The 25,793-nt window shown below is 36.5% G+C and overlaps 4 protein-coding genes and 1 non-coding gene across 9 annotated transcripts; 2 read left to right on the top strand and 3 right to left on the bottom strand.

Annotated features, from left to right (window-relative positions):
* The first annotated feature begins 521 nt into the window (after positions 1-521).
* On the top strand, positions 522-4,134 carry LOC109015318 (putative UDP-glucuronate:xylan alpha-glucuronosyltransferase 5). The gene is made up of 2 exons (XM_018997795.2): positions 522-1,452; positions 3,006-4,134. The coding sequence occupies exons 1-2, from the start codon at positions 597-599 to the stop codon at positions 3,968-3,970; spliced, it is 1,821 nt and encodes a 606-aa protein (XP_018853340.2). The 5' UTR covers positions 522-596; the 3' UTR covers positions 3,971-4,134.
* A 1,255-nt stretch (positions 4,135-5,389) lies between these two features.
* Positions 5,390-12,259, top strand: LOC109008064 (mitogen-activated protein kinase kinase kinase 2-like). 4 transcript variants are annotated; one of them, XM_018988011.2, is made up of 17 exons: positions 5,390-5,759; positions 6,248-6,289; positions 7,120-7,185; positions 7,262-7,372; positions 7,446-7,526; positions 7,605-7,682; positions 7,793-7,875; positions 9,056-9,137; positions 9,400-9,503; positions 9,704-9,743; positions 9,909-9,968; positions 10,079-10,128; positions 10,212-10,434; positions 10,526-10,762; positions 10,852-11,186; positions 11,278-11,345; positions 11,754-12,259. In XM_018988011.2, the coding sequence occupies exons 1-17, from the start codon at positions 5,481-5,483 to the stop codon at positions 11,855-11,857; spliced, it is 2,043 nt and encodes a 680-aa protein (XP_018843556.2). In that variant the 5' UTR covers positions 5,390-5,480; the 3' UTR covers positions 11,858-12,259. The 4 variants fall into 4 exon arrangements, with proteins under 4 accessions (XP_018843556.2, XP_018843558.2, XP_018843559.2 ...); XM_018988013.2 differs by having other exon boundaries at positions 10,230-10,434; XM_018988014.2 differs by having other exon boundaries at positions 10,290-10,434.
* On the bottom strand, positions 6,845-6,947 carry LOC118343886. The gene has a single exon (XR_004797673.1). It is a non-coding gene; the product is annotated as a U6 spliceosomal RNA (small nuclear RNA).
* Positions 12,260-13,085: 826 nt separating the features above from the next.
* Positions 13,086-15,040, bottom strand: LOC109008066 (probable microtubule-binding protein TANGLED). Its single transcript, XM_018988015.2, has 4 exons — positions 14,823-15,040; positions 14,417-14,559; positions 14,232-14,287; positions 13,086-14,076 (listed from the first exon to the last, which is right to left on the bottom strand). Exons 1-4 carry the CDS (start codon positions 14,901-14,903, stop codon positions 13,304-13,306), a joined length of 1,053 nt encoding a protein of 350 aa, XP_018843560.2. The 5' UTR covers positions 14,904-15,040; the 3' UTR covers positions 13,086-13,303.
* Positions 15,041-15,766: 726 nt separating this feature from the next.
* On the bottom strand, positions 15,767-20,695 carry LOC109008067 (kinesin-like protein KIN-14S). 2 transcript variants are annotated; one of them, XM_035695458.1, is made up of 14 exons: positions 20,607-20,695; positions 20,379-20,462; positions 20,049-20,084; positions 19,750-19,818; positions 19,329-19,453; positions 19,143-19,239; positions 18,783-19,046; positions 18,407-18,686; positions 17,863-18,024; positions 17,446-17,661; positions 17,328-17,365; positions 17,071-17,234; positions 16,874-16,987; positions 15,767-16,780 (listed from the first exon to the last, which is right to left on the bottom strand). In XM_035695458.1, the coding sequence occupies exons 1-14, from the start codon at positions 20,611-20,613 to the stop codon at positions 16,016-16,018; spliced, it is 2,421 nt and encodes an 806-aa protein (XP_035551351.1). In that variant the 5' UTR covers positions 20,614-20,695; the 3' UTR covers positions 15,767-16,015. The 2 variants fall into 2 exon arrangements, with proteins under 2 accessions (XP_035551351.1, XP_035551350.1); XM_035695457.1 differs by having other exon boundaries at positions 19,329-19,459.
* Between the last annotated feature and the right edge of the window lie 5,098 nt (positions 20,696-25,793).

Here is a 25,793-nt window from a genome sequence, read left to right on the forward strand (position 1 = left end):
CCGCTAGCTTTATATATATATAGTGCATTTAATTTATTACATATATATAATATTGTTTTAAATATGATCATAAATTATTAAACAATGAGATGATCCCAACCATTAATAAATTTGAAACAACGCTTAGGATAAATGATCAAATATATTAATTAATTAATTTATTAATCGAATTAATTAATATATAGATTAATTAATTATTCGAATTGATTATTTAATATTGATTATTACTGATCTTATATGTATGAAATAAGAGTTGCGTTTTTCGATCGTCATGTCATTCTAATAATACCAGTATTTAATATTTATATTAATAATTTCATACTTCTGATCGTGCCAAATAATTTTCCGTACGTTGAAAATTCTACACGGCGGGAATTAATATATGATCTATACGTACATAATATATATAATATTCTCTTGGCCTATAATTATAAAAAGTTAAAAATGAATTATTAAATTATCACGCACCATATATGAGAGCACTTTGATCAGCACAACATGCATGTACACCAAACCAGAGAGAGAGAGAGAGATGACAAAATCAACGTGCAGCCATGCAAACCTTCCTATTAAACCCTTGAATTCGAGTCCTATAAATGCCTCATCTTCAAAGCTCCCCATTAACAAAACACCCAGACACAATACGTGGGGGTCGAGCTCAATCAATGGCTTCCAAATCCTTCTCTTCTTCTAAATTACCAAAACCTTTCCTCTTGACCTATCTCCTCTTTCTCTGCCTTGCCCTCTTGTTCCTTGTGCTATCTTCCAGGCCCAAGCCAAACCCTTCCGCCAGTCACCGGCTGCTTCAAAACAAGGTCGAAGTCCCCGTCAATGGGTTCGATGATCATAATATTGTTGCAGAAAAAACTAAATTCAAGGTGGGTTTGGTTAATGTAGATCATCATGATGATAGGATGGCGACTGCATATGAACTGCTAGGGTTGAAAGAGTCACAGACGGCAACTGTCCACGTAGGTTTTGAACGTGTGGCTGAGAACTTAAAATGGGAGGACTTCTTCCCTGAGTGGATTGATGAAGACGAGAAGTGGGGTCCACCGAAGTGCCCGGAGATACCGATGCCGAGGCTGGAGGATTACGATGACCTCGACGTGGTTATAGCTAGGGTTCCATGTGGGATGGTCAAGGAGATCATGATCAAGGAAGCTGGGATTAGGGATGTGTTTAGGTTGCAAGTTAATTTGGTTGTGGCTAATATGGTGGTGGGGATCAGTGGTGGCCGGTGGGGGAGGCATGATGTTAATCGGACGGTGCAGGTGATGTTCATAGGAACTTGTGGGCCAATGGTGGAGATTTTCAGATGTGATGATGTTGTGAGGAAGGAAGGGGATTATTGGGTGTATAAGCCTGAGTTGAGGAGGCTGAAGCAGAAGGTGCTCATGCCCTTTGGGTCATGCGAGCTTGCGCCTGCGCCTAATTACACACAGATGACAGGTACGTTTTAGTTCATTCATGAGACTTTCTTTGTTCAAATCGATCTATTATTATAATTGGTAATTGGAACTTATTAGAGAAGAATTATGCTTTCTTTTGGGTTCCTAATTTTAATATTCTTAAATATTTTTGGTTGGTATTCGGTAGAGGCCAGATTTTAGTTTATTCAAAAACTGTGACAAACTTAACATGCATGCCATGATAATCAAGATGTTTATCAAATATTAGGTATTTTGAAACTCTCAGAATATCTCACTAGTACTATTCTTTATTTTATTATTATTTTTCACTTATTTTTTATTACTATTCAATATTTTATTATTATTTTTTTGTTACTGTTGACAAACATTCTCAACACTTATTAGGTATTCTCACTACCCAAACATAACTGGGTGAGAGAATTTAATTCAGGATGCTTGGTATGTATATATATAATTATATATATGGGTGAAAGAAAAGATCAGAACTACTAGCTAATTATATTAGGATTGAATTATATTCCAAGTATTTTAATGAATTGATTGAATAAATTGGAGAATTTAATGAAGGATAAGTCATGGATAGACTCGTTCATGACATGCATAATGTTTCAAACTTCAAAGCATAGACTATATATGCTGCATGCATATTGGGAAAGAATTTTGGGCGAAGGAAAATTCAGGGTTGGCGGCTAGCTGGTTTTAGTCACCATAAATATTTCTAGCATTTCATCACGTACGTTGAAATGACATTCATGAGCAGGTACATGTTGATTTTTGGAAATTTCTTTAATACAAGTTATCAATCGATCGAAGAAGAGACGTGCAAGTTACCATATTTTGGTCTGCTGGTCGACCTGCATGCATGCCTGCTCGCGCAAATCCATTCAAATTCAGTGGTTCGATCTCATGAATCTCATATGTTTATGAATTGATGATAAGAACGGCCAGGCCTTGAACATTCACATTATGTGGGCACTTGAATTGGGCCGACTTGGCCTCATGATTGATGATCAATTACAGCCGTATTTTCACAAGGCCAGCCCCGATCCATATATAGATTAATCTTGGAACATAAATAATTAACTTATATTAATTAGTTTCATGCTTTTAATTAGTTAGAGTTTCGGTATATATCGGATAATATTTAATATTTGTTGAAGTGGTACTGAAAGTCCTTTTTTATCTCATACATATCCATCTTATAATTACCACACCACAAACTCTAAAATTCAGTCATCATGAGTACCAAGAACGCGTCAAGACATTAATTTCATATATTCAAAATTATATATAAAAATATCTATTCGTGTTAAGCTTATTTTTGGATGTAACTAACAAATTTTTATAAGAAATGCTACAGTTATAAAGAGATTTTATTAAAGTAAATCTACAAGCTGATATGACTTTATATGATACGTTAGATCTATTTTATAATAAAAATAACTTTACAATCTAACATACTAAATCTAGTTTGTGAGAATATCTAATTTGTGGCTAAAACATAAGGCCCACAATAATGAAAAGGAATTGAGAAGGTGACAAACTGATCATGTAATGCTTTTGATTTTTTAGGTAAAGATCATGTAAGGATGAGGCACTTCATTAATTCACAGTACTCCACACAACGGGAATTACGCAACTCCAACGCGTACCACCAAACGGAGGCCTATGTGACGGTCCTCCATTCTTCAGAAGCATATGTTTGTGGCGCAATTGCCTTGGCCCAAAGCATCATTCAGAGCAACTCCACCAAAGACCTCGTCCTCCTCGCCGACAACTCCATCTCCTCCAACTCGATCAGAGGCCTCAGAGCTGCCGGATGGAAGATCAAACGCATTCAACGCATCCTCAGCCCTTTTGCCAAAAAGGGTTCCTACAATGAGTGGAACTACAGCAAGCTTCGAGTGTGGCAACTCATTGAGTACGACAAAGTCATATTCATCGATGCTGATCTCTTAGTCTTAAAGAACATAGACAAGTTTTTTGCACACCCACAACTATCTGCTGCGCCGAACGACAAGGTGATATTCAACTCCGGGGTGGCCGTAATCGAACCATCGATGTGCATGTTCGAGGACTTGATGCAAAAAAGATTCAAGTTGGGTTCCTATAATGGTGGAGATCAAGGGTTTCTGAATGAAGTTTTTACGTGGTGGCACCGGTTGCCGAAAAAGCTGAATCATCTCAAAGTTTATGGAGGGAAGAAGGCCGGAGAGGAAGATCATGATCAGCATGAGATGCCAAAGGATGTTTATGCCGTGCATTATTTAGGGTTGAAGCCATGGATGTGTTACAAGGACTATGACTGTAATTGGGACATGTTGGATCATCATCCATTTGCGAGTGACTCGGCTCACCGGCGGTGGTGGAAGGTGTACGAGGCCATGCCGAAGAGCCTGCAACCTTACTGCGGGCTCACGGCGAAGATGGACGCAAGAATAAGGAAGTGGAGAGGGAGAGCCAGGGAAGCTGGATTCCCTGATGGGCATTGGAGAATCAAGGTTACGGATCGGAGACGACGACATTATGTGCAATAAGCAAGCAGGGCATGGCAATTAAATTCCAATGCCCTTACATACCAAACCATTGATCATGATGTTGGTTTTAAGAACAAAGTTTTTCTTTTTTTCCCCCCATTTTGGAGACCCATAAATGTGGTGGCCGGCTGGTAGCTAATTCTCGTTTTGTTTGAGGAATTTATGTAAATAGTAGCGCGGTTGCCTTATAGGAAAATTATAATATAAACCTTTTTTTCACAACTATTTTATAAATTTATTTTAAATTGAGAATAATCATGTACAATTAAAATTACTTTTAATGGAATGATACACTTATATATGTTAATCAATGATAAAATGAGTTGTAAAATGATTGTAAATAAGTTGTAGATGGTTGAATATCGTACTTTAATAATGTTGTTATTTGTATTGTATTTTTATTTTTGATATAATTTCTTTTAGACAACTTGTGGAGCTAGTAGTGATTAGTTTAGGGTGGTAGATCCATCCCATTAGCAAAGTTAGGAACAAAGTTAGGAACAAGTAGGAGGTGCATAAATTTTCATTGAAGTGTTTTTGGCTAGCTAGTGTGCTTTGGGTGGTTCAGAAGAGGTTTGAATTCAAAATTCATTTCATCCCATCTCAACTCATCTCATCTTATAATTACAAATTTTTTAAATTTTCACACAAAATATAATAAACAATTCAACTTTTTCAAATTCTAAAACAACTTTTCTAAATTTCTGCATAAAATATAATAAATAATTTAACTTTTATTCTATTATTCACAAATCATTTCAATTCATTTCTGAATCCAAACCTCAATTTTAATGAATACTAATTTGATGATTCCTAAAAATTATCAAAATAGTTTGAATCTTGGATCCGAAAAGAGTATACCACCAACATCAAGACCATTTTGCTTACGGGTCTCGTTTGTTTTCGTAGATATGAGGTGAGATGAGTTGAAATTAAAGTTAAAAGTTAGATAAAATATTGTTAGAATATATTTTTTAATATTATTTTTGTTTTAAAATTTGAAAAAATTGAATTTTTTTATTTTATTTTGTGTGAAAATTTTAAAAAATTATAATGATTAGATGATATAAGATTAATTTAAAAGAATTGTAAAAACAAACAAGAGATTTTATAAGTAATGTTTTAAGTTGGTAAGATTGCAAAGTGTGATATACTTTTTTATATATATAAAATGTAATATTAAGATTTTATTATTTACAAGTTAGGCGTCTCGAGTTTTAAAAGACATGACAATATTTGTTTCTATTAAAATAATTTTCCATTGGAATAAAAATTATAATTTGTGTTAGAAGATGCTTATAAATTATTTTTCATTGTAGAGAGAGAAGAAAAGATTATTCCATTCATTACTATATTTCATATTTTTTTTCTTTTATTTTATTTTTTGAAAAATAATCTCCTCTACCTTTTTCCCTCCACTGCTTCTTTCTTTCTTCTCGCTTTCTCACTCTTCCCCACTGACTGAAACCACAGGAATCCAAGAATCTCTCCCTCTCTCTCCACCTCTCAAATGCAAGACATATTTGGATCAGTCCGCCGATCACTTGTATTCCGAACAGCCCCACCAGAAAATGATGAATCACCGTCACCGTCGCCATCACCATTGGCTCCAACCACCCTTGTCGACAAGATCAATTCTTGCATTCGCAAATCCAGAGTCTTTTACAAACCCTCTCCGCCACCGCCACCGATCCGATGGCGGAAGGGCGAGTTGATCGGCTGCGGCGCGTTCGGTCACGTCTACATGGGCATGAATCTTGATTCCGGAGAGCTACTAGCAGTGAAGCAGGTCATCTTTCTTGTTCTTTTTTAAGTTTTTGGTATGTTAATTTTCTTCAAAGAGTGTGATTCATGGTTTCTTTGTCGATATTGGATTTTGCCTCATTTTTGTTTTGGTGGGTGGTTTTGGGTTTTTTCCCAATTATTTTATCTGGCTTTTGGTTGATTTTAGATCTGGGAGTTCGATTCTGACTTCTATTTCTTCGTGGCTCTGTATTGGTTTATAATTAATTTTCAGTTTTTGAGCTTGGTTGGGTTTTCTTCTAGTTTGCCGACATGGGTTTTGGTCTATTTTAGTTTTGAATTTCGATTTCGTGTTTTTTTCATCTTCGATTCTAATGGATTTTATCAATTTGGCTTTTCCCCATGTAGATTCTAATCTTTGGTTAATTTTTCTTTGAAGTTAAGAGTATAAAATGGTTCTTGGTGGTCTTTCTGTGTTTTAAATACTTTTGGGTTTAGGATCCTGATATAGCTGTGGTGTTTGTTCTTTTCCAGGTTTTGATCCCAGCAAATAGTGCTTCAAAGGAGAGAGCCCAGGTTTGGATTTTAAGATTCTATGTTTATCTTGCTAAATATAATATCGAGTGCTTAGATTATGACTATGACATCAATTTTGTCGTGTTTGTGACTTATTTCTTTTTGCCCTTTGTTTCAAATAAAACATTTTTTGAAACTTTATGCCTCATATTGTTTTCTTCCAAAATATGAGAGTTCTATCAACTAAGGAGTTGTTAATTTATATTGCATAACCCTTTTGTTTTCAAAATTTGAATTGAAGACAAGAGTTCAGCATAGGATTATTTTCTTTTATCCTAATAAATGTCAGTGATGCTATGTACCTCTTAACTCTTTGAATAGCGTTGAGAAGTTTTCCAAGTATTTTACTGATAAAAAAAACAAAATAGCGGAGAGAAGCAGAAAAATATAGGAGTGAAAATATGAGATACAAATTACATCTGAAAATAAAATATTGATATTGAGTAATACCTTATGTCGTCTTCTGTGATATTTTTTTATTTCATCGATTGAGAAACCTTCATTTTTCTTGGTCCAGCTTGTTGAGGAGTACAGATTTCTCATTTCTTTGATTGGTAAAAGTTGGACTATTTCTTGATTTGTGCGTGTCATCCTTGCACAGGGGCCATGCTAATCTTCTCTATATCATTCAAATTTTTATTGGAGTCCCCAAAGGGCCCAGATTTCTCATTTCTAGTTTCCTTTTATCAATTAAATATTTCAGCAGCCAAATGGAGTTCGAGATATAAGGTCTTTTTATGTTGTGAATATGTTGAAACTTGTGATGACTGATCTTCTTATTTGGTTATCCAATATTGATTTATGAATACCAGTTTTAATGTTACAAGTAGGCCCACATCAGGGAGCTTGAGGAAGAAGTGAAGCTCCTCAAAAACCTCTCTCATCAAAACATTGTTGTGAGTATGATATGCTGTTATTCATTAAATATATGATGCCTGTCACTCTTCTGACACTGTACTTTGTGTTCATTAGAGATATTTGGGTACGGTGAGGGAGGAAGAGACTTTGAATATTCTGTTGGAATTTGTGCCTGGTGGTTCTATCTCTTCGCTTCTGGGGAAATTTGGGCCTTTCCCTGAGGCTGTAAGTTCTTTCTGACTCAGATTATACAATTAGGTGTTTAAAATGCAAACCTTAGGGTCAAATTTGTGAGCAGGTTATAAGAACATACACAAAGCAGTTGTTATTAGGACTGGAGTATTTGCACAAAAATGGAATCATGCACAGGGACATTAAGGTGCCTTTCTTACCCTGCTAGGGAAATACATGTGAAAAAGCATCAATTTTCCTCAACTCATTATTTCCTTTATTCCAGGGTGCGAATATTCTTGTAGATAATAAAGGATGCATTAAACTTGCAGATTTTGGTGCATCCAAACAGGTTGTTGAGCTGGTACTAATACTGTCTTTCCTTTCAATCTCCATTTAGATATACTCTTGTTATTTGTGGAAACACTCATACTTTGTATATACCATCTAAGCGAGAGATGTACCCTAGTGTAGGCTACTGTATCAGGTGCCAAGTCTATGAAGGGTACACCATATTGGATGGCTCCTGAAGTCATTCTCCAGACTGGGCATAGCTTGTAAGGACAACTGGAACCTTCTTGATGTCTAAATGATTAGCAGCATGCTACTTTATTTTCAATATGCTTAGGAAAATGGTGTTTCCTGAAGTTGGTCATGAGAACTTCTTTTATTGCTAAATTACACATGCACCTGGCGTGTCTTGAACCTGCGATTACATCCTTCACCCTGTTAGAACAGGTGAGGAGGTACCATTTTAGCTAAAGCTCATTTGCTGGTCATGTGAATATGATCATGGCAGCCTTCTTTGTTTTGTTTTTTCATTGTCATTTTTAGTTTTTAGCATGAGGGTTTATTGATGTAGAATAATGCATGAGAGCATTACGAGGAAAGGTCCCCCAAGAAAGAAAAAAATTGGATATACCGTGATAAAACTTGTGCCTTCATGAAAACCCCTCAAGTTTAAAGGCATTGATTTACCTGAATACTCCCAAGTCAATGATGCTTTTGTTAAAGTGTCTGCATTTAGAATGGCATATCTAAGAGCATACATGAAAGAGCATCCGAAGTGCTACATTGAGAAGAGTTGTTTAACGCCAAGTGTATTGCTATCACTTCAAATATAACCTTTTATTGACACTATAACTATATCCTCACACAAGAATCCTTTTATTATAAGTAATTTAATAATCTCACCACAAGAGAGCTATGAGGGTGCTTCTCAAGTACACATGGAGTACACAGGAGGTGCACCTAAACAACAAAGGAGAAAAGAGCAAGGAAGTCCTGCTAGAAATAGTACACAAGAAATCTGTTTTTATTAATGGTTTGTCTATCTCACTTTTTCTTTTTCACGCAAAGGAGATAGCAAAAGTTTTACATGATTCATAAAGAGTGGTATAGCAAGGTTTGTAAATGTTCTGTATATTGTCTCCCATAGACTTGATAAACCAATGTTTCGGAAAACCACTTTACCGGTTTAACTATAAGCAGAACTGAAAGTTCATTGTGTAATGCACGCTATCAGGGGAGTTGAGGTTGTTGAGTTAGCCTCTGTTTCCATTCCAAAGAGTTGTTTTATTTGAGTAGTATCCTGTTAGCTTATGCATGCACACTGCCCTGATTTTTGGTCATGCTTACTGCATCTGTAATTCTGTTTTTAGTTTTAGATGGTCCAAATTATGGGTTTTATATTCTTTATTATGGATGTTTTACTGATACTGTATGAGAACACTCTAGCACTGCTGATATATGGAGTGTTGGATGCACTGTAATTGAGATGGCCACCGGAAAGCCTCCTTGGAGCCAACAGTACCAAGAGGTATCCATTCTGTTTGATTTTATAATTTTTGCTTGCTTTGGGCTTCTTCTATTGTATTGAATGGGAGGAATTTTAATGACTTTTATGCTACTTTCCGTAGCGCGTAGTTTGTAATTAGGTTTTTTCTTGTACACTTCCCGTGTACTTGGGCATTGCCTTTTTACGTGGATTAATATAACTTCTTACTTATAAAAAAAAAAAAGATTGTATAATTTTTGCTAGGTGTTCTCCCATACATGGTAGTAACAACATGTTTGTTCAGGTTGCTGCTCTCTTCTATCATATAGGAACTGCCAAGTCTAATCCACCAACCCCTGAACATCTCTCTGTTGAAGCGAAAGACTTCCTACTTAAATGTTTGCAACAGTATGTAATTTTGATTGTGTTCAATTTCTTCTTTCACTCAAATAGTTTTGGTCTGAATCAGGGTTTCCTAAATCTGTGTTGCACTCAAACACTTTCTTTTACTTAGTCAAAATAATTGAGAGGGACAGAATTACAACTAAAGATTTTAGTTTCTTTTTTTTCTTAATAAATAATATCTTTGATGTGTAATCCAATGGCAGGAAACCAAATTTTAGGCCTTCTGCATCTGAGTTGCTGCAGGTGATTTTAACATTTATCATTTCTTGGTAATTAATTGCCAAATTGTAGGCTGCAGTGTATCTCTTGCAAAATTTTCATTTTACTGCAACTTGTGCTTCTGGTGATTGCCAAAAATTTGACCATTGAATGGTTATATATCACTGAGGTTTATACTTTGTTACGCAGCATCCTTTTATAACTGGCAAACAAGTTGAATCTCTTCCTCTTCTTTGTACTTCTGTCGTGGTTAGTACTGCTCAACGCTGACATGTTATTTATACTCACCTATCAAATAAATATTTTATCCATGCATTTCTTTGAACAATTTTCTTAATAACCTTTTTTGCCACCATCAGGAAGGCTCTGAAACCCCTTTGCCGTCATGTGCCACAAATTTTGAAACCTCGTACGTTTTGCAATTTAGTTTTTTTCTGAATTTAAAAGTTTGGATAGCACCCTATATTGGGCTTATAATCTCTTTCACAATAGCATTAACTTTGTTTCCAGTAAAATGCCAACCTGCCCTGGTCCAACAGATCTTTGTAATTTGGATAGTCTGCACTGCAGAGCTGAATATCCTGAGAGGTCCCAAGAAAATAAACGTATTTGGGAAGTGAACAACAGTGATGATGACATGTGTCAGATTGACAAAGATGATTTTATAGTGGGAGAAGTCCAGCCCAGTTCTTCTTTGATGGCTGTGAACTTTAAGGTAACTGCTTTTATGTCTTTATTGTTGGACTTTGTTATGAGCACTTCAGAAATTAGGAATTATTTGTTTACATTTATTTTGTTTTCATTAGAGTTTCAACCCCATATGTGAGCCATCTGATGAATGGGGGTGCAAATTGGATGGAAGGCCAGAATCTGAAAAGAGAGGTACAAGTTTCGACACTGATGAACGAGTTTCTGAGCCTGCTGGCCACCCTGGAGTTTCTGGTGATGGGGACAAAGATTTTTCCTTTCCTTGTGGACATACACTTTCCGTGGATGACGATGAACTTACTGAGTCAAAAATTAGAGCCTTTTTGGATGAGAAGGTACTGTTATTAGTTATAGGTAAAAAATAGCTGTCATGTTTTTATTTTGTACTGAATTGTTGGGTGTTGAACTGGAAATCAAATGTTAGGCTCTTGAACTGAAGAAACTCCAAACGCCACTGTATGAAGAGTTTAATAACAGTTTGTTAGCTTGCTCTCCAAGTTTTGTGGAGACAACGCGTGGTGAGACTACCCCAAAGTACTTGAAATTGCCCCCAAAAAGCAGGTCACCAAGTCAAGGCTCAACTGGTGCTCCATCTCCACCAGTTGATGCTCTTAACACAGGAAGCCCAGGAAATAATAGCAGGTGTGCGTCAAATATTGGCAATGCAAGTGATCGCAGTACACAGGACGTCCCATCACCTCCACTTAGTGATTGGAAAGGGCGTTTAGCTGAAGCTCAGCAAGAGCCAAGTAGCCCAAGGTTTGTTCACCAGTTAGTGGTTTCTTTAGATTGCCTCAGTATGATTCTCAGTTGTGGCCTAATCTGAAATTCTATACTGTGCTACTCACAGTATGAGCTTTTCGGAGATACAGAGGAAGTGGAAAGAAGAGCTTGACCAGGAGCTTGAGAGAAAACGAGGTAACTATTTCTTACCTTGCCTCATAAAGTTTCAAATGTGAGTTAAATATCGTTCCTATAGCAGCCAATCTTTTGTGGACTTTTGATTCTTTGATTTACTGTAATTTCTTAGTAACCTTATTTTCTTCACTAGTACTTGGTGTACCATTTTCACTTTCTGAGACACCATTGCTGAGTTTTATTTTCTTGGTTTTTTAGTATTTAAATAGAACCTTTGGGGTACTGTCTTGACCACTGATAAGTTTTGTTGTGTTTTTTTTTGGGCTGAATGACTCAAAAAATCGGCCTGGTGTTGTGTTTCAATAGATGCACCCTAGTCTGGCTGAAGTTAACCTATTGGATAGATCCATGTGCACAATGCATAACATCTCTTTTACATATTTTATTTGTGATTGCCAAACTTTGCAGAGATTATGCGCCAAGCAGGTGTGGGAGGGAAAACATCGTCACCAAAGGATCGAGCTTTAAATCGGCCTAGAGAGCGGACAAGGTTTGCATCTCCAGGAAAATAAGTTTGTATCATTGTTTGTGTTAACTTTCTCATCAGGAGTTCAACACAAGAGCTGCAGTTTTGGCTGAGTGGTAAACTAACACTTGGTGTTGCCAGTTTGCGAGCTTTTATGAATACAGCAATGACGCATCTCTCATACTATTCAATTACTGGTCATACCATGAATGCGTCCTTGCAGTATCGGTGGCCAGCCTAGTGTCTCTGTTATTGTTATATGTAAAGAGCATTGTTGAAGGTGAGGTTTGGGGGATAAATTTCGTCCTTTGTATTGTTGGTTGGTTGTTGTGGGGATGAGAGAATGGATTCTCTTTTCTGAAGTTCGTCTCAAGTGAATAGAAATTGTAATTTTAATGTAGAATACTCAAGTTTATACACAGAATAGCCTTATATAAATTGAACAATGTTATTCTTTGTCTTAGACTTTATCATCCTAAGCGCATTTAATATTGTTTCATAAGTCAACTACTTAAATAAGTCACTTAAATTTTGCCACAAATTTGTGTGACTGGAGATGATAAAAGAACAATATTCCTTGTAAACATGTCTTGCTACTTTCTTTTGTGATAACGCAGGCTTGACTATGACAACAAGTGATACTTCCATTTTACTTTGTAAATCCTTGTAGTAAAAATACCTGTTGTGTCCCTAATGTTTCTAAAAAGAAAAAAAATTTATTTACCATCCATTTTCTCATCGTCCTCTTATCATCCCATGATGTGATATTGGATGATAGGTTTCATAAGTGAGATAGAATAAATAGTCTTCAATCATATAATGCAACATCATGTGATGATGAATAGTATTACTCTTCTAAAAAACAATGCAATTGTTGGCATAGGTGACATTTTCTTAACATTATCATCCAAAACTAACTCCTCTTCTCTCTCTCTGTTCTCTCGCTGAAGAGATATAAATCCTTTCAATCCATCTCCTCCAAGTGTCCTCACATACATCCAAGCTAACGAGTGCCTCACATACATCCAAGCTAACAAGTGCCTCACATACATAGTTTGCCAATCATCACCTTGATTCTTTTGAATGGCTGGGTCCTGCGGGGACCAGTATAAACTGCTTGGAAAACGTGGGTCCATGTACATATGTACCTTCACATGAAAAATGTTCACTGTTCATATCACAGAAGAGCTCGACCAATTTGTCCCCTTCAACAAATATAATGGTTGTTTTATAAAAATAATAATAATAATAATAAATTACTTTCAAGTTGAGAATGAAAGAGAGAATCCACGATTTATTGAGATCTTGGTAACTCTTTTCACGAACTTGTACAAGAACATCAAATTGGACTAGACAAACTCACACCACACGAAGGAGGAAAAAGAATAATGGAACTATGGACAGCAAGAAAGTGTATCGGTATCACAAACCAAACGCCTCAAAAGAAATCAGTAGCTTTCAAACAAGTTCCCCCCTCATATACCACTCGAGTTCAGAATCGCATTGATGACAAAGTTGGACGGTTTCTCAATCCACTCGTTAGCCCATCACTCTTCTGTACAACTTTTCTGCTCCTCAACGGCGACACCAATCTGGTCGCCAGTCTTGAAGGAGAGAAAGACCGACGCAATTTGGAAGCAGTTGACATCTTTGGTGATCTCTGGCTCAAGCTTTTATCCCTTGTGGGAGAAAGAGACACCACTGTTGGGTTCTTGATCTTGACTTGAAACTTTGAAGAAGCCGATGGAGGGGACTTGATTAAGAACTTATGTGGTGTCTGTTTGTTTCTTGATGTAATGGGAGACCTTGTCTTGCAAAACTTCTGTTGCTGTGCAGAGGCTGTAGATAGGAATAAAGGGTTGGGGAATAGAACAGTCTTTTTAACCCATGGCCTATTCTTGGGGGATACCCTATTTGCTAAGTAATGGTTATTTTCTTTTCCCAGTTCTCTAACCTTTGGAGGTGAAACCTTATAGTTGATTCGGGATCGAGCCCTTTGAAGTGATGGTGAATCAGACTCCAACCGAATCAATTGCAGTCTGTTCTGCTTCTCCCTCTTTCTTCTCGTTCTTAATTCTGTGTTTTCAAGTTGTGGCTTCTGGTTTCTCCGACGACTTACTGGAGTTTTTGGACCGTCATGTGTTGTTTTCTTGGTTTTGTTAGCAACTGCTGCTGCTATTTCCCTAGCAAATTGGCTTGCTTGTAGAATCTCTCCTACTGTCTCTCCTACAAGCATTGCTGGTAATGACATTCTCTGCCACTCACCTGTTTATAAAACATTAAGGTTGTCAAATCGAATTAGTCCTCGCCTGGTTTTATAAAAGACAAATGGCGTCCAAGTTACAATTTTGGGAAAATCCGTGAAAAAAAGAGAACTATTTTTCCCCTTTTGTTATGCAGAGAGAGAGAGAGAGAGAGACCTCCTGAGTGAGCTGGAAACTTCCCCGCGGGAGATTTCGAAGCAACGTTCTTGATCCTTAAATCAAAGAAAAAAAGAAACAGAGAAGATTCATTTGCGTATTACGTAAGAAAATAATGAGAACAACAAAGAAAGCTGAAATTTTCATTACATAAACAAACAAAACCGACGCAGCTCCCAGTGTACCTTACAGACTCTTGCTTGCATCTGAGACTAGTCCTCAGATAACCTCTGGTACTTCGAGGGCTGAGACTCACTCCTGAGACCACCTTTGTCCCACCTGCCACCGTGTACTGTAGCTCCTGCAATCTGGCCATACACATCTCCACCTTCACAAATCAATAAAACACTGAAACCCGTCAGTTTGAAGATGATTGGAAGATGAGAAAATGAAGGAAATGAAAAAAAAAAAAAATTAACTTCCAAACTTATATAGTTTAATGGGGATGAACTTTCCATTGATCCGAATCCCAACGATTACTAAATTTGATAACCAAGATTGAATTTTCTGCTCTTTCCCCCAGGTTTTTCAAGGAACCAAGAAACCACAACGATTTTGTTTTATGATTTATCAGAGAGCACGGTGGAATACCTTCTTTACAGTTTCTCTGAGTAGAACCGGATTGAGAGGAGCTGCCATTTTCTTCTGTTTTGGTGGGGTTCTAGCAACCATTTTGTAGTACTGGAGAAAACCCGAAGTGGGTTCCAAAGATCTCTCTCTCTATCTCTCTAAATACCCATACCCAGAGTTTGGAAATCAATTACTTTCAGTTACACTCTCTCTCTCTCTCTCTCTCTCTCTCTCTCTCCTCTCATAAACTCCATCTATTTTGTTCCGACGGTCGACCGTATCATGGGAAACGTATATGCCCAACGGCTACTAGTTTTAAACTCCGACACTACCTTTTTTTGTCTTTTTAAATTTTATTATGTGTAGGATAACATTTTGACAAACAAGGCTACTTTTATTTTAAATTTCTTCTTCCTATTAGTTACGTGTGAGTTGGTTGCGTTTAGATAAAGAGGTATTTTTAGATATTTTGAAAATAGTAATAAAAAAATAACGATAGAATAATAAAAAATAAATAAATAATAATAATAAAATAATAAATAATAGTGAAATATTATGAGAATTCTATGCTAGGCTTGAAACTAATACTAACTAGTGAACTTAAGGGCCCGTTTGTTTTCAGAGATGAGATGAGATGAGATGAGTTGAGATTAAAGTTAAAAAGTTGAATAAAATATTATTAAAATATATTTTTTAATATTATTGTTGTTTTGGGATTTGAAAAAGTTGAATTGTTTATTTTATTTTGTGTGGGGATTTGAGAAAGTTGTAATGATGAAGTGAGATGAGATGAGATGAGATGAGATGAGATGTTTTTGGAAAACAAACAAAGCCTAAATTGTTTTCCTTTTTTCTTTTTGTGAAGTTCAGAACTTTTACCAACTTGTAATATGGCTTGGTGTCGCAAATTTTAAAGAATTTTTTCATTATATTCTGCCGCCTAAGTGAGCAATAGGGGAGATACATGCCACAATATATCTATTCATGCTTCTGAATTTTCTTTCAACTGAGAAACTCCTGCAAGATTTTGATTAGGTACACAAACACTTGCACGCTAAGTGAGCAATAGGGGGAGATACATAGAAGCATACATCCCAAAAGAAAATGGAAAAAGATAATGGGAAAGGGAAAGGGTTCGTGATTTCAGGGTGTTTTCAGTATGTAATGTGTGGAGGATTACATTGAATATCAGTGGAGGATCAAGAAGGCAACAATCAGGGCTTCCTGTTATTCTTCAAGCTTCTCAACTTGAGCGGACTCCACACTAATGCCTTCCGTTGTAGTGCAACAACTGTTGCATGTCTCAATTTGGATGAACCGGCCTGTGTTGGGGGACTTCCCATGAACTTGCTGCTGCCCCTCATGGCGGTTGGTGTTGTCTCTGCTGCCCTACTCCTCGACTCTGGCAATGGAGAAAACAACCTTGAATACCTTGCCTTCCGTGGGTCCCTCACAAATGACTGCCGGCCCATTGCGCTATCATTTTTGAATCGCGAGGTGGAGGTGTGGAGTGGCGTTGACATCTGAGAGCTGGGTTCTGGGCGGAGGGTGGCAATGGAGACTCGTCTCCTAGGCTGAAGAACCTGAGTTGCTGTTGTTGTTGATGAAAGAGGAGGAGGTGGTCTCACGGCAACAGAGAACCGTCTCGGTTTCATAAGGCCTTTAGCGTTCGTTGCTGCCATTGTTGTTGTATAAATGTTTTCTTTGCCTCCTCCTGACGCTGGGATGATAGAAGTGGTTTTGCTGGTCTTTTTAGGCTGTATGGGAGATGGCTGCGGCAGGAAATTGGTAATTCTTCGAAGTGGCAACCTCAGCTTTGAAGGCCCCAAGGGTGGCTTTTTCTGTGTTATAGACTTCTGTGCTGCTTGTTTTAAAGATGGCAATGCTGAGGGCTGAGCAGAAGCGGCAGAAAAAGCTCTAGCTTCCTGCTTTAGTCGGGTTTTCCTTTCCTCTGCCAGTTGGTTCTCAAGGTCTCGAACCTATTGAAAACTCAGTGTTAAACCAGTCAAGAATCAATAGGAAGTCCAACATTGTCTTGTGCTTAGTTAAATCAGAGGTTACAACATCGATACCTTCTCTTGAAGATTCCTGCAGATATGTTCTCTAGCAGAAAGCCTCAACTGCAAAGACTGCAAGTTATCCTGCAATTTCTTTGTCTCCTTCTCATCGTGCTTGAGCTTTTCTGCCTGTTAGTTGAAAATTTAGTTGCACAAAGTGAAACCACAAAAGAAAATCTTACTGTTTCAAAACGTGACTTACTAATTCATACCATTTGCTTGTACTTGAAGAGCTCGTTAAAGTCCACCTGTTTGCGAGCAGCTCCACTCTCAATTCCTCGGACTCGACTGGCAAAATTCAGGGAACAAAGAGTTTCTCCCAGATCAGCTACATCAGGGCTGATCTGGACAAACATCAGGGTCTTGCAATCTCCCCCTACAATTCAAGCTTTAGTTGGCATGGGGTTGAAATAGAAAGAATGTAGAAATGAAGTCATTAACTTATATGCTATGACAACTGACAAAATACCTAGAGAGCTCTGCAGAATATGAGTAAGCTTGGAGTTCCTATTTTGAACAAAAATACAAGATATCATAAGTACATAAAAGATTGATAAATGTGCGCATGTGTGGGGAGAGAGAGAGACCTGTAAGGAATGTGAGCCGTTTTCGATGCAAGGGCAGAAATAACATCCCCAAGCGCTGAGAGAGATTTGTTAATGAACTGAGATTCCTTCAATCTTTCACCTTCAACTTCAGTTCTCCCCACACGCTCACTACCAGCCAAGTCTACCAGCCAAAGATGACTTTTTGTGCAGTGTCCATTTATTAAATTTTCCCCTTTGACCGTCACTCTTAACAAGCTACAGTAAAGACAGTTTTGGCATTACCACACCACAATACAAGGAGAACTAGGAAATCTCATAATATATATCATTGTATATCACAACTTCAAAATCCACCAAAATTTGTAGAAAAATTCTAATTGAAAACATTTTCCCTCATTTTTTTGTTTTAAATTGTTTGGAAACAGCAGATGAAGTAACAAGGAGTACGCGGCTCACCAGTGAGAACGACTGCTGAGCTCATTAGCATTGGTGGAGCCAACCGATCTGACTCGGCTTCCAGACTTCAGCAGCTCCCAAACATCCTCAGTACCATAAACACGAGCTTCAACTAGTCCTGGGACTTCCTGTGTTCCCTCTGCTGCTTGCTTTATCTCCAACCTTCATCCATGTACGGAAAATAATTAACACCATGCAAATTTTGAATTATTTCTTGGATTAATTTTTGAGAAACAATATAAACATGGGGTACTTAAAGGAAGCTTATTCTGCATTAAAAGCGAATAGAAACATATTATATACTAGGTATATCGCTAGAAAAATATGGCTGCCAATTAAGCGTTGGACATAACTCTCACATCCATTCTTCCGTTCCAATTGCTTGAAGCATGGTAATAGTCTCCCAATTTCTTATCCATAATTTTTTCATCTAGCACTGAAATATATTATTTGGTAGCACCAGAGCTTATAAAAATCAAATTGGCAGTGTGATTCAAATGTTGCAAGGCATAGTCAGTAACTAATAAAGCTGCGAGGAACTCACTTCTTTGCTGGTTGATTGGAGTTTTCAACCAGTAGGTCCCGTATCTTCTCGTTGTAAACTTCTAACATGCTCACAAACAATCCATATCTAATAATTCCACCTCTCTCTTCAGAAATCCGAAACAACTCCGCTAGAGTCCTGTAGTTAACTCCTCTATTTTCAGGTGTGCCCTCCATCGTAAATGTCTTCCCAGTTCCGGTTTGTCCATAGGCAAATATGCAGACATTATACCCGTCCAACACCGAAGTTGCGATAGGCTTAGTTTGAGCGAAAACAGCCTCTGCATATTGTAAAAACCCAAAATTAAAGACTTTAAACAATTAAAATCAATCAACAGATCTTCCAGTAACACCATCTGCCAAGATTTCGCAGGTACCTTGGTTGTCTTCAGGCCTAAAGATATGGTCAAACTTAAATTGTTTTTTTGAAGAATCAGAGCAAACGACCTGAAGCTCATTATCTAAAGTTGAGTCAAATTCAACAACAGGAGCACACCCATTTGTAATTTCAGTTTGGTTTAAAGGTCTACATCTGCAAAAGACCCTGATATTGCCTTTAAGCTCAATTACTTCATTGTAGAGCCTCTTGCGTTCAGATGACTCTTCAACATACTTTTTCTTTAAAAGTTCATATTCAGTACCTAATATACCACAAAAAATAGCAGGATAACCAGTTACAATTGGATCGAGAAAAAGGAATGGGACAAAGATTTCAAGAATCAGTATTGGAGGCTCACTGAGAAGCCCAAGAGTGTTGAGAACTTCAAGGCCAGGGAAGGAATCTGTAGTAAGCTTCACTTGATCAGATAGGACACTGTACTCTTTCTTCAGTTCCTGAAAGAACAGAAGCCATTGATAAAGCAACCAACGCAAATCCTTGATACAAAAATAAAGGCTCAAGTTTTGTAGCGAATAAAACTTACCTGCACTTTGGTGCTCAAATCAATTATTTTCTTCAATATAGGAAGGGTCTGCCCCTGGTCTGGAGAAGTTTCTTGTATTCCATTTGACAAGCTATTCTCATCAGTAAAATTGGAACTTCTCTCAACTTTTTCTAACGCAAAATTACAAAGCCCACATAATCAATAAAACCCACATAAGGAGACCAATTGCTACATCTAGTTGGTCAAGAGATACTAAAAATGATTTAAAGAATTTCAATTAATCCCCACTCAACTTTCATCTAGCACAATAAATTGGAGAAATTCTAAATTTCCGGGCCATATAACATATAATATAGAATTTTGTTTCCCATTCTTTCAGAAATCCCAATTTGACGCACCATCAAATAATAGAAAAAGGAAAAGGGGGGAGAGAGAGAGAGAGAGAGAGAGAGAGAGAAACCTTTATCTATGCCTGATTCGCTAGTTTCAGTCTCTAGAATTTGGCTGGTTTCAGTCTCTTGAGTATGTTCTGAAGAAAATAAAATCTAAACACGTTAATTCTACATTTTCTTGGATTTTCTTGCTAATTAAGCCATTTTCTTGAATAAAAAAATCTGAATCAGATTACGAGAAAAACCCTAACATTTTTCATGGGTTGGAGTTTCTTGGGTTTGATCTGAATTGAAGTGGATCTTGAAGTTAACATATTATTGAACTCTGAAAATATTAAAAAAAAAAAAAAACCAGAGGAGAACGAACCTGAGCGAGAAGTTGAATCCTCCAGGGGGGTTTTAACTGAAACCAAAATTAGATAAACCTCAAATAAAAAATCTTGAATTTCAATAGACTAAACAACCGGGGGGGAGTGGGGGGGGGGGGGGGAGAGAGAGAGAGAGATAGAGAGAGAGAGAGAGAGAGAGAGGAGGTATTAATAAAATGACGAAGGAATCAGAAGAAGGCAGACCCTTGTTTCACACAACGCATCCGCAAGGGCTTTAGTTAAAAATCAACAATTATCTCAGATCCTTTCCTTTGCAAATTTCAAGGAAAAGACAAACGAAAGTGAAAGAAAAGGTAGGATAATTGAACCTGAAACAAATGGCAACGAAGGATTCAAATCATAACTAGGAGCGAAGAAATTACAGTTTTCTGAAGGAGTTTCCACGGTTCGAACTGAGTAGAAAACACCGATTTGGGAAATAAAAAAATTGAATCAAGAAAAAAGATATGAAGAAATAAACCACACTAAGAAAGTACACATACACGTTTATATGTATATACACAAGAGAGACAGAGAGGGAGAGAGAGAGAGAGTACCATCCATGGCTTAGAAATCAGGGCAAAATTTAATCTTGCAGAGAGAGACTGGATAAGAGCGACGATCTGCGAGAGCTAGAAAGAGCGAGGGATAGAGAGGTGGTGTTTTAAGCGCTTGACGAAGACGGAAGGTTACGATTGAATTCAAGTTTGAATTGTGAGGAGCGTGGGCCGTTGGATTGAAATCTATAGGAGCTATTTCTAACGGCTATTAAACTTTCTGGAGCGTTACCATAATTGATCGTTTGGAGAGAGTGGGCAACCCGAGTAGTCAACCAGAGCCCCGACCCGCTCATAGTGTCCATCTCACCTTTTACCTTGGTTGCACTATATATCAATCTAAGGAAAATGATACCTGTCTCATGAATTTGTTTTCTCATTTTGATCTCTCATGTAGTTTTATTTATTTTTTATTTTTTATTTTTATTTAATGGTTAAGAGTGAATATTAGTGTATTGGTGTTTTTTTAAATTTTTTTTTTAAAAAATATCTAAAGATGTTTAAAAAATGTGAAAAAGAAAAAAGAAAAAAAATTAAAAAGTGGCATTTAGCTTATAGGGCACGCCCATCGGTCATTGCTGGGCACCAGACTAGCATTATCCATCAATCTAAAGCTTATTTTTTTCTCTTTAGAAAAGAGTAGATCTAAGGGTTACCAATGTTATATAATACATTACTATCTCTATATGTGTCACTTTATTTCATCATTAAAACATCTCTTTTTTAACTTAAAAAAACCAAAAAATCTTAGATAACATAAACACAAGTAATTTCAAAAAAGTCTAATGCAATCGGCCTGTGCAACTGTTGGGTAGTCGCTAGGCTATTTGAATGAAACAATATGTTTCATTTTAACATTGTAGCAGGAGGGGAGATGAAAATTGCTACACAGCAGGCAGGATTTCATCTTTAATTAAACAATATGTCTCATTTAAAGTCAAAACACACCATTTCATTTCTTCTCGTCCTTACCACTTTCTTCTTCCGTGCGTCTCTCGTCTCCCTTCTCCTTCAAAGCTTTTTCCTTTCCTAAGCTGTGTATCCCCTTCTCCCTAACCCGTATACCATCGACGTCCCTTCTCCTTCCCAACATATGCGACCTTTGTTAATTCTAACCCTAAGACCCATCTCAATCTCACACACCAAAACAAAATCCTAACCCTAAGACCCAAGTGATTTCTATTGCTGAAAAAGTACTCATTATTCATTTCAATTTCCTTATTTGTAACCCTAGTTTTTTTGTGGATGACGACCAATGCGTGGAGACAACCTTTGGGCTAAAGGGAAGGACAACTAGTGAGGCAAGGACCTTGAAAATTTTTTGTTTAGCATGTCTGTAGATTTGGACTAATTTTAATTTTTGTGCCCTATTTAAATCAAGTGTTCTATTTACTATTGGAATTGGTTTTTGCAATTGCATAAGAGATTATTCCCTGTTGGATGTTTATATTATGTACTCTTTAAGGTTGTTTGTGGGTTAGAGCTTACCAATTCTTTACTTGTAATTTTGTTTGGTTTGGTGTTTTTGTTTTGTACTATATACAATTATTTACTTATAAAGCCAAGTACTCTAAAGTTGTTTTGGGTGGGAGGCTCATCGATTCTTTGGTTGCTGAGAAATTTGCTAAATAATCTTGAGCCCAAATCCAAAACACCATACTCTAACATATAAGTTGATAGTTTACTGGATGCTTCTGTTTGCTTGTTTGAACATATGCTTCGTAAACTCAGAAAAAAACACAGACTTAATTGTCTTCTTTCTTGAACCCACTTTTTAAAATGCCATAAACTTTGTGGGGGAACAATCTCTTCAGCTTTTGTCTCTTCAATTAAAGTGTCTCCCAAGTGCAGAAGATATGTAGTTGTTTCTAGGAAGAGTATCAAGGTCGATTTCACAGGGATTAAAGCTTTTCAAAGAACTAAACCTTGGTGTTTTAAAATGAGGATGCTTATTTACTCAAACTTAGAAAGAATGGTGATGAAAAAAAAAGATGGAGACAAGCCTTTAGACTATTGAGTCTGACTTGATCTTCATAGAGATGAAATGATGTGATTTAATCTTCCTTTCCCTTCTATTTGAACAATGCTTCTATTCTACTAAATCTTTTTGGAAAATCTTTCAATAACGCTTGGACTTTGCAGTTTCAATAAGACAAAAAACTAAAAAAACATTTTTTATATCTAAGGGACTTTTTGTCAAACACTTAGGCTGCAGGTTCCTTCTCACGAATTGGTTTCACAAGGAGGGTTAGAATTTTCCAATTTCCTTCAAACATCATTTCGGTCATGAACAAAATGTCTGATTAATATATATGATTCACGCTCAAATTAAACTCTGAAATACCTCCATCAAATTAATACCAAACTATTGTTAGGTGTGCTAACAAAAACCAAAGTCTCACACAAACCAAGAATACACCTTGCCCTTCAGTCAATGATGGATCAAGGATAGGTAAGTAAGATCTGGAATGACATCATATAATAGCTGATAAGAAAACTTTTTGGATACTACTTGCAAAACACAATGGAAATCACAAACCCTAGGAAACTCAAACCGTTCAAAGAAATCCCGAGCCTAAGTTTTAGAAATTACTCACACATAATGTGTTGGTGAACAACAAAAGATAAAAAAGAAAGCATCATCGAATAAAATTCAGAGGAAAAAAAACAACAGCACAAGAGGATTTTCTCGAAATCTGCTTTGCCAAAGGACTCCCCCTCCCACACGAATTTTCCCCTTCTTACGCTCCCGCTCGAACCCTTGCTCCACTTTCTTTCCCTAATATTCCATGAGTTGGTTATCCCTTCCTGTTCCATACAGTTCATCACTGGAGGTTAGGGCTGGAAAAGAAAACAAAGTGAGAGAGAGAGAGAGAGAGAGAGAGAGAGAAGGATCGAGAGAACAAGAGAGGGAGAGAGGTGTCAGTGAACACATATGATAATTTTAAGAATTATTTTTGCTTATGTGTCCTCGTGTAAAAACCCTTTTCCTTTTAGTCATGCATCAAACTTTCCTTTTTCTTTTTTTAATGTATTAAACTAGCATGTAACATGATTTTGTTCTAAAATTGCCTCAACTTTATGCTTATTTAATACATTATTGCCACTCTATCAGCTTCCCTAAAATCACATGTGGCCTCGTTACTTCTTCAACAACTCTTGAGCTTGAAGCATAGGTTGTAGTGTTGAGCGCAATCGGAGGGCTAATTGCATATTGAAATGGATATGAAAATTTGGTTGCAATGAAGAGTGCAAAAGAATCAATTAATCAAATATCTTGATTGAAAAATAAAGCACGACCACACGCTTGCAGTGGAATGCATCACCTGATTGCTCCATGAACATGGGTTCGCATCTGGACAAGGAACAATAGGTGGTAAAGAAGACCTAGGCTGCGATTGAATTTGTAACTGATCTGTAGCAATGATCATCATCGTAAGACTAGATCCACTGTTGAATGGGTGGTTTTGCTGCAATTTAGAAAAAGAAACATTAAAAAATCTCATAACTAGTTGCAAAACTAAGACACAAATATATGCAAATTTACTTCGTACCAGACTGTGGGTTGAATATAGGTCCGCATCTAAACCAGGCAGAGAAGGTGGTAGTCATTCATGTAGTTTGGGAAGTTTGAATAAACATGTCTTAATATGTCCTAATGCCAAAAAATAATAATAACGAACAAAATGATGATGTACTTAAAAAGACGACAAACTCGACATGCATATATTGAATATTTGTAACAATATTGTCATACCTTGGTTGATGGATTTAAGACAGGAGGTGTTAGGGGAGATGCATGCTCTTTTCCTTTCTACATTTACACGATTCCAATAACAACTAGATCACAATGTGGTACATCATACACTGCCAACAATTAAATGTATAAGGACTTCAACAAATATCATCACATATTACAACAATTAAATATTCTTCTTCTCTTTCTTCAAGCATTTCTTTAACTTGAATGAGGACTAAGAGAATGAGATTTTTTTCAAGTTTTTCTTCAAGTCAAAGTTGAACGATGAGATTTCTTATTCTTATAATATGATATCTCTTTTCTATATATTCTAGGCCTTAAAGTTTGGGTAGATCCAAATCCTTGGCCAATAATGGGTTTGGGACTTCGCTTTTTTAAGTTGAAATGCTCTATTGGAAATGGGTTTAGACGTTTCTCTTCTCTGATAATCGAAATGCTTTTAGTCGAAATGTTCGAAATGGGTTTGGGCGTTTTTCTTCTCAAATGGCTTCTCCCTTTCCGTTGAAATGAGTTTGGGTGTTTTTCTTCTCAGATGATCGAAATGCTTTTAGTCGAAATACCACATTTTCTTCTCAGATGTCTTCTTCCCAAGTTTCAGTCCGATGGCTTCTCAAAAATTTTTTTTTTAAAATTTCTGTTAGATGCTCACGTATTGCCACGTCAGTCGGTTGCACAAGCCAGTTGTATGCAGCATAAATGAGTAATTTTATTTGCTACGCTGTAATGGTGTAGTTTTTAGTATGTAGTATTTTCCTATCGGCAAGTCACATAAACACGAGTGATTTATATAATACGCTCTTATTTCATTCTCATTCCACTTTGTAAATATTGCACTTTCTATCAATCTTGGATCATCGATTAAGTTTTTTAACAAATAATTCAAAAGTTAATGACCAATGCCACTTCATCTATAATGAAATAAAAATGGTATTATGGTGCAGTATATAGAATTTTCTTATCAACACTATATAATAAAAGTGAAATGAAAATATAATATATAATATATAATAATTTTATTCTGCTTAAATATATTATATTAGTAATGACACTCATAAAACCCATGTAATATCTACATTGTTGAATGAGAAATATATGGTTATCATGATAAAACTTAAAAATCCAACCCTAGTCTTATAATCAGGCTTGCATGTTAATAATTTTTCACAAGTAGGATATTATGAAATATCTTACTTGATATTGATTATAAGGGAATGCCACAACCACAAATGGATTATATAAAAGAAATTCTACAAACTGACGTAGTTTCATGTGATCTGTCAGATGTATTTTATGATAAAAATAATTTTACAATCTGACAAACCATACCAAGCTATATCAATTTGTGAAATTATTTTTGTGTATTTCAATATGTAGATAAAATATTTCTCTTGGTTCTATTATAAAAGAGAATTGCAACAAACACAAAT

This window comes from Juglans regia, chromosome 11 (genome assembly GCF_001411555.2).
Source record: "Juglans regia cultivar Chandler chromosome 11, Walnut 2.0, whole genome shotgun sequence".
In the NCBI taxonomy this organism is placed as follows: Eukaryota; Viridiplantae; Streptophyta; class Magnoliopsida; order Fagales; family Juglandaceae; genus Juglans; species Juglans regia.

What these genes read in the sequence shown, in the direction of transcription:
- LOC109008066 (XM_018988015.2), bottom strand. Translation starts at nt 14,903, where the DNA reads ATGGTTGCTAGAACCCCACCAAAACAGAAGAAAATGGCAGCTCCTCTC. An exon ending in TGCAAGCAAGAGTCTGTAAG is followed by an intron (nt 14,288 to 14,416) that starts GTACACTGGGAG and finishes CTTTGATTTAAG; the next exon opens with GATCAAGAACGTTGCTTCGA. An exon ending in GTTTCCAGCTCACTCAGGAG is followed by an intron (nt 14,077 to 14,231) that starts GTCTCTCTCTCT and finishes TTTTATAAACAG; the next exon opens with GTGAGTGGCAGAGAATGTCA.
- LOC109015318 (XM_018997795.2), top strand. Translation starts at nt 597, where the DNA reads ATGCCTCATCTTCAAAGCTCCCCATTAACAAAACACCCAGACACAATA. An exon ending in TAATTACACACAGATGACAG is followed by an intron (nt 1,453 to 3,005) that starts GTACGTTTTAGT and finishes TTGATTTTTTAG; the next exon opens with GTAAAGATCATGTAAGGATG.
- LOC109008067 (XM_035695457.1), bottom strand. An exon ending in CGAATCAGGCATAGATAAAG is followed by an intron (nt 19,460 to 19,749) that starts GTTTCTCTCTCT and finishes ATTTTGCGTTAG; the next exon opens with AAAAAGTTGAGAGAAGTTCC. An exon ending in CTCAGCAGTCGTTCTCACTG is followed by an intron (nt 17,662 to 17,862) that starts GTGAGCCGCGTA and finishes TCTTTACTGTAG; the next exon opens with CTTGTTAAGAGTGACGGTCA.
- LOC109008064 (XM_018988011.2), top strand. Translation starts at nt 5,481, where the DNA reads ATGCAAGACATATTTGGATCAGTCCGCCGATCACTTGTATTCCGAACA. An exon ending in GAGCCTTTTTGGATGAGAAG is followed by an intron (nt 10,763 to 10,851) that starts GTACTGTTATTA and finishes ATCAAATGTTAG; the next exon opens with GCTCTTGAACTGAAGAAACT. An exon ending in GGAGCTTGAGAGAAAACGAG is followed by an intron (nt 11,346 to 11,753) that starts GTAACTATTTCT and finishes CAAACTTTGCAG; the next exon opens with AGATTATGCGCCAAGCAGGT.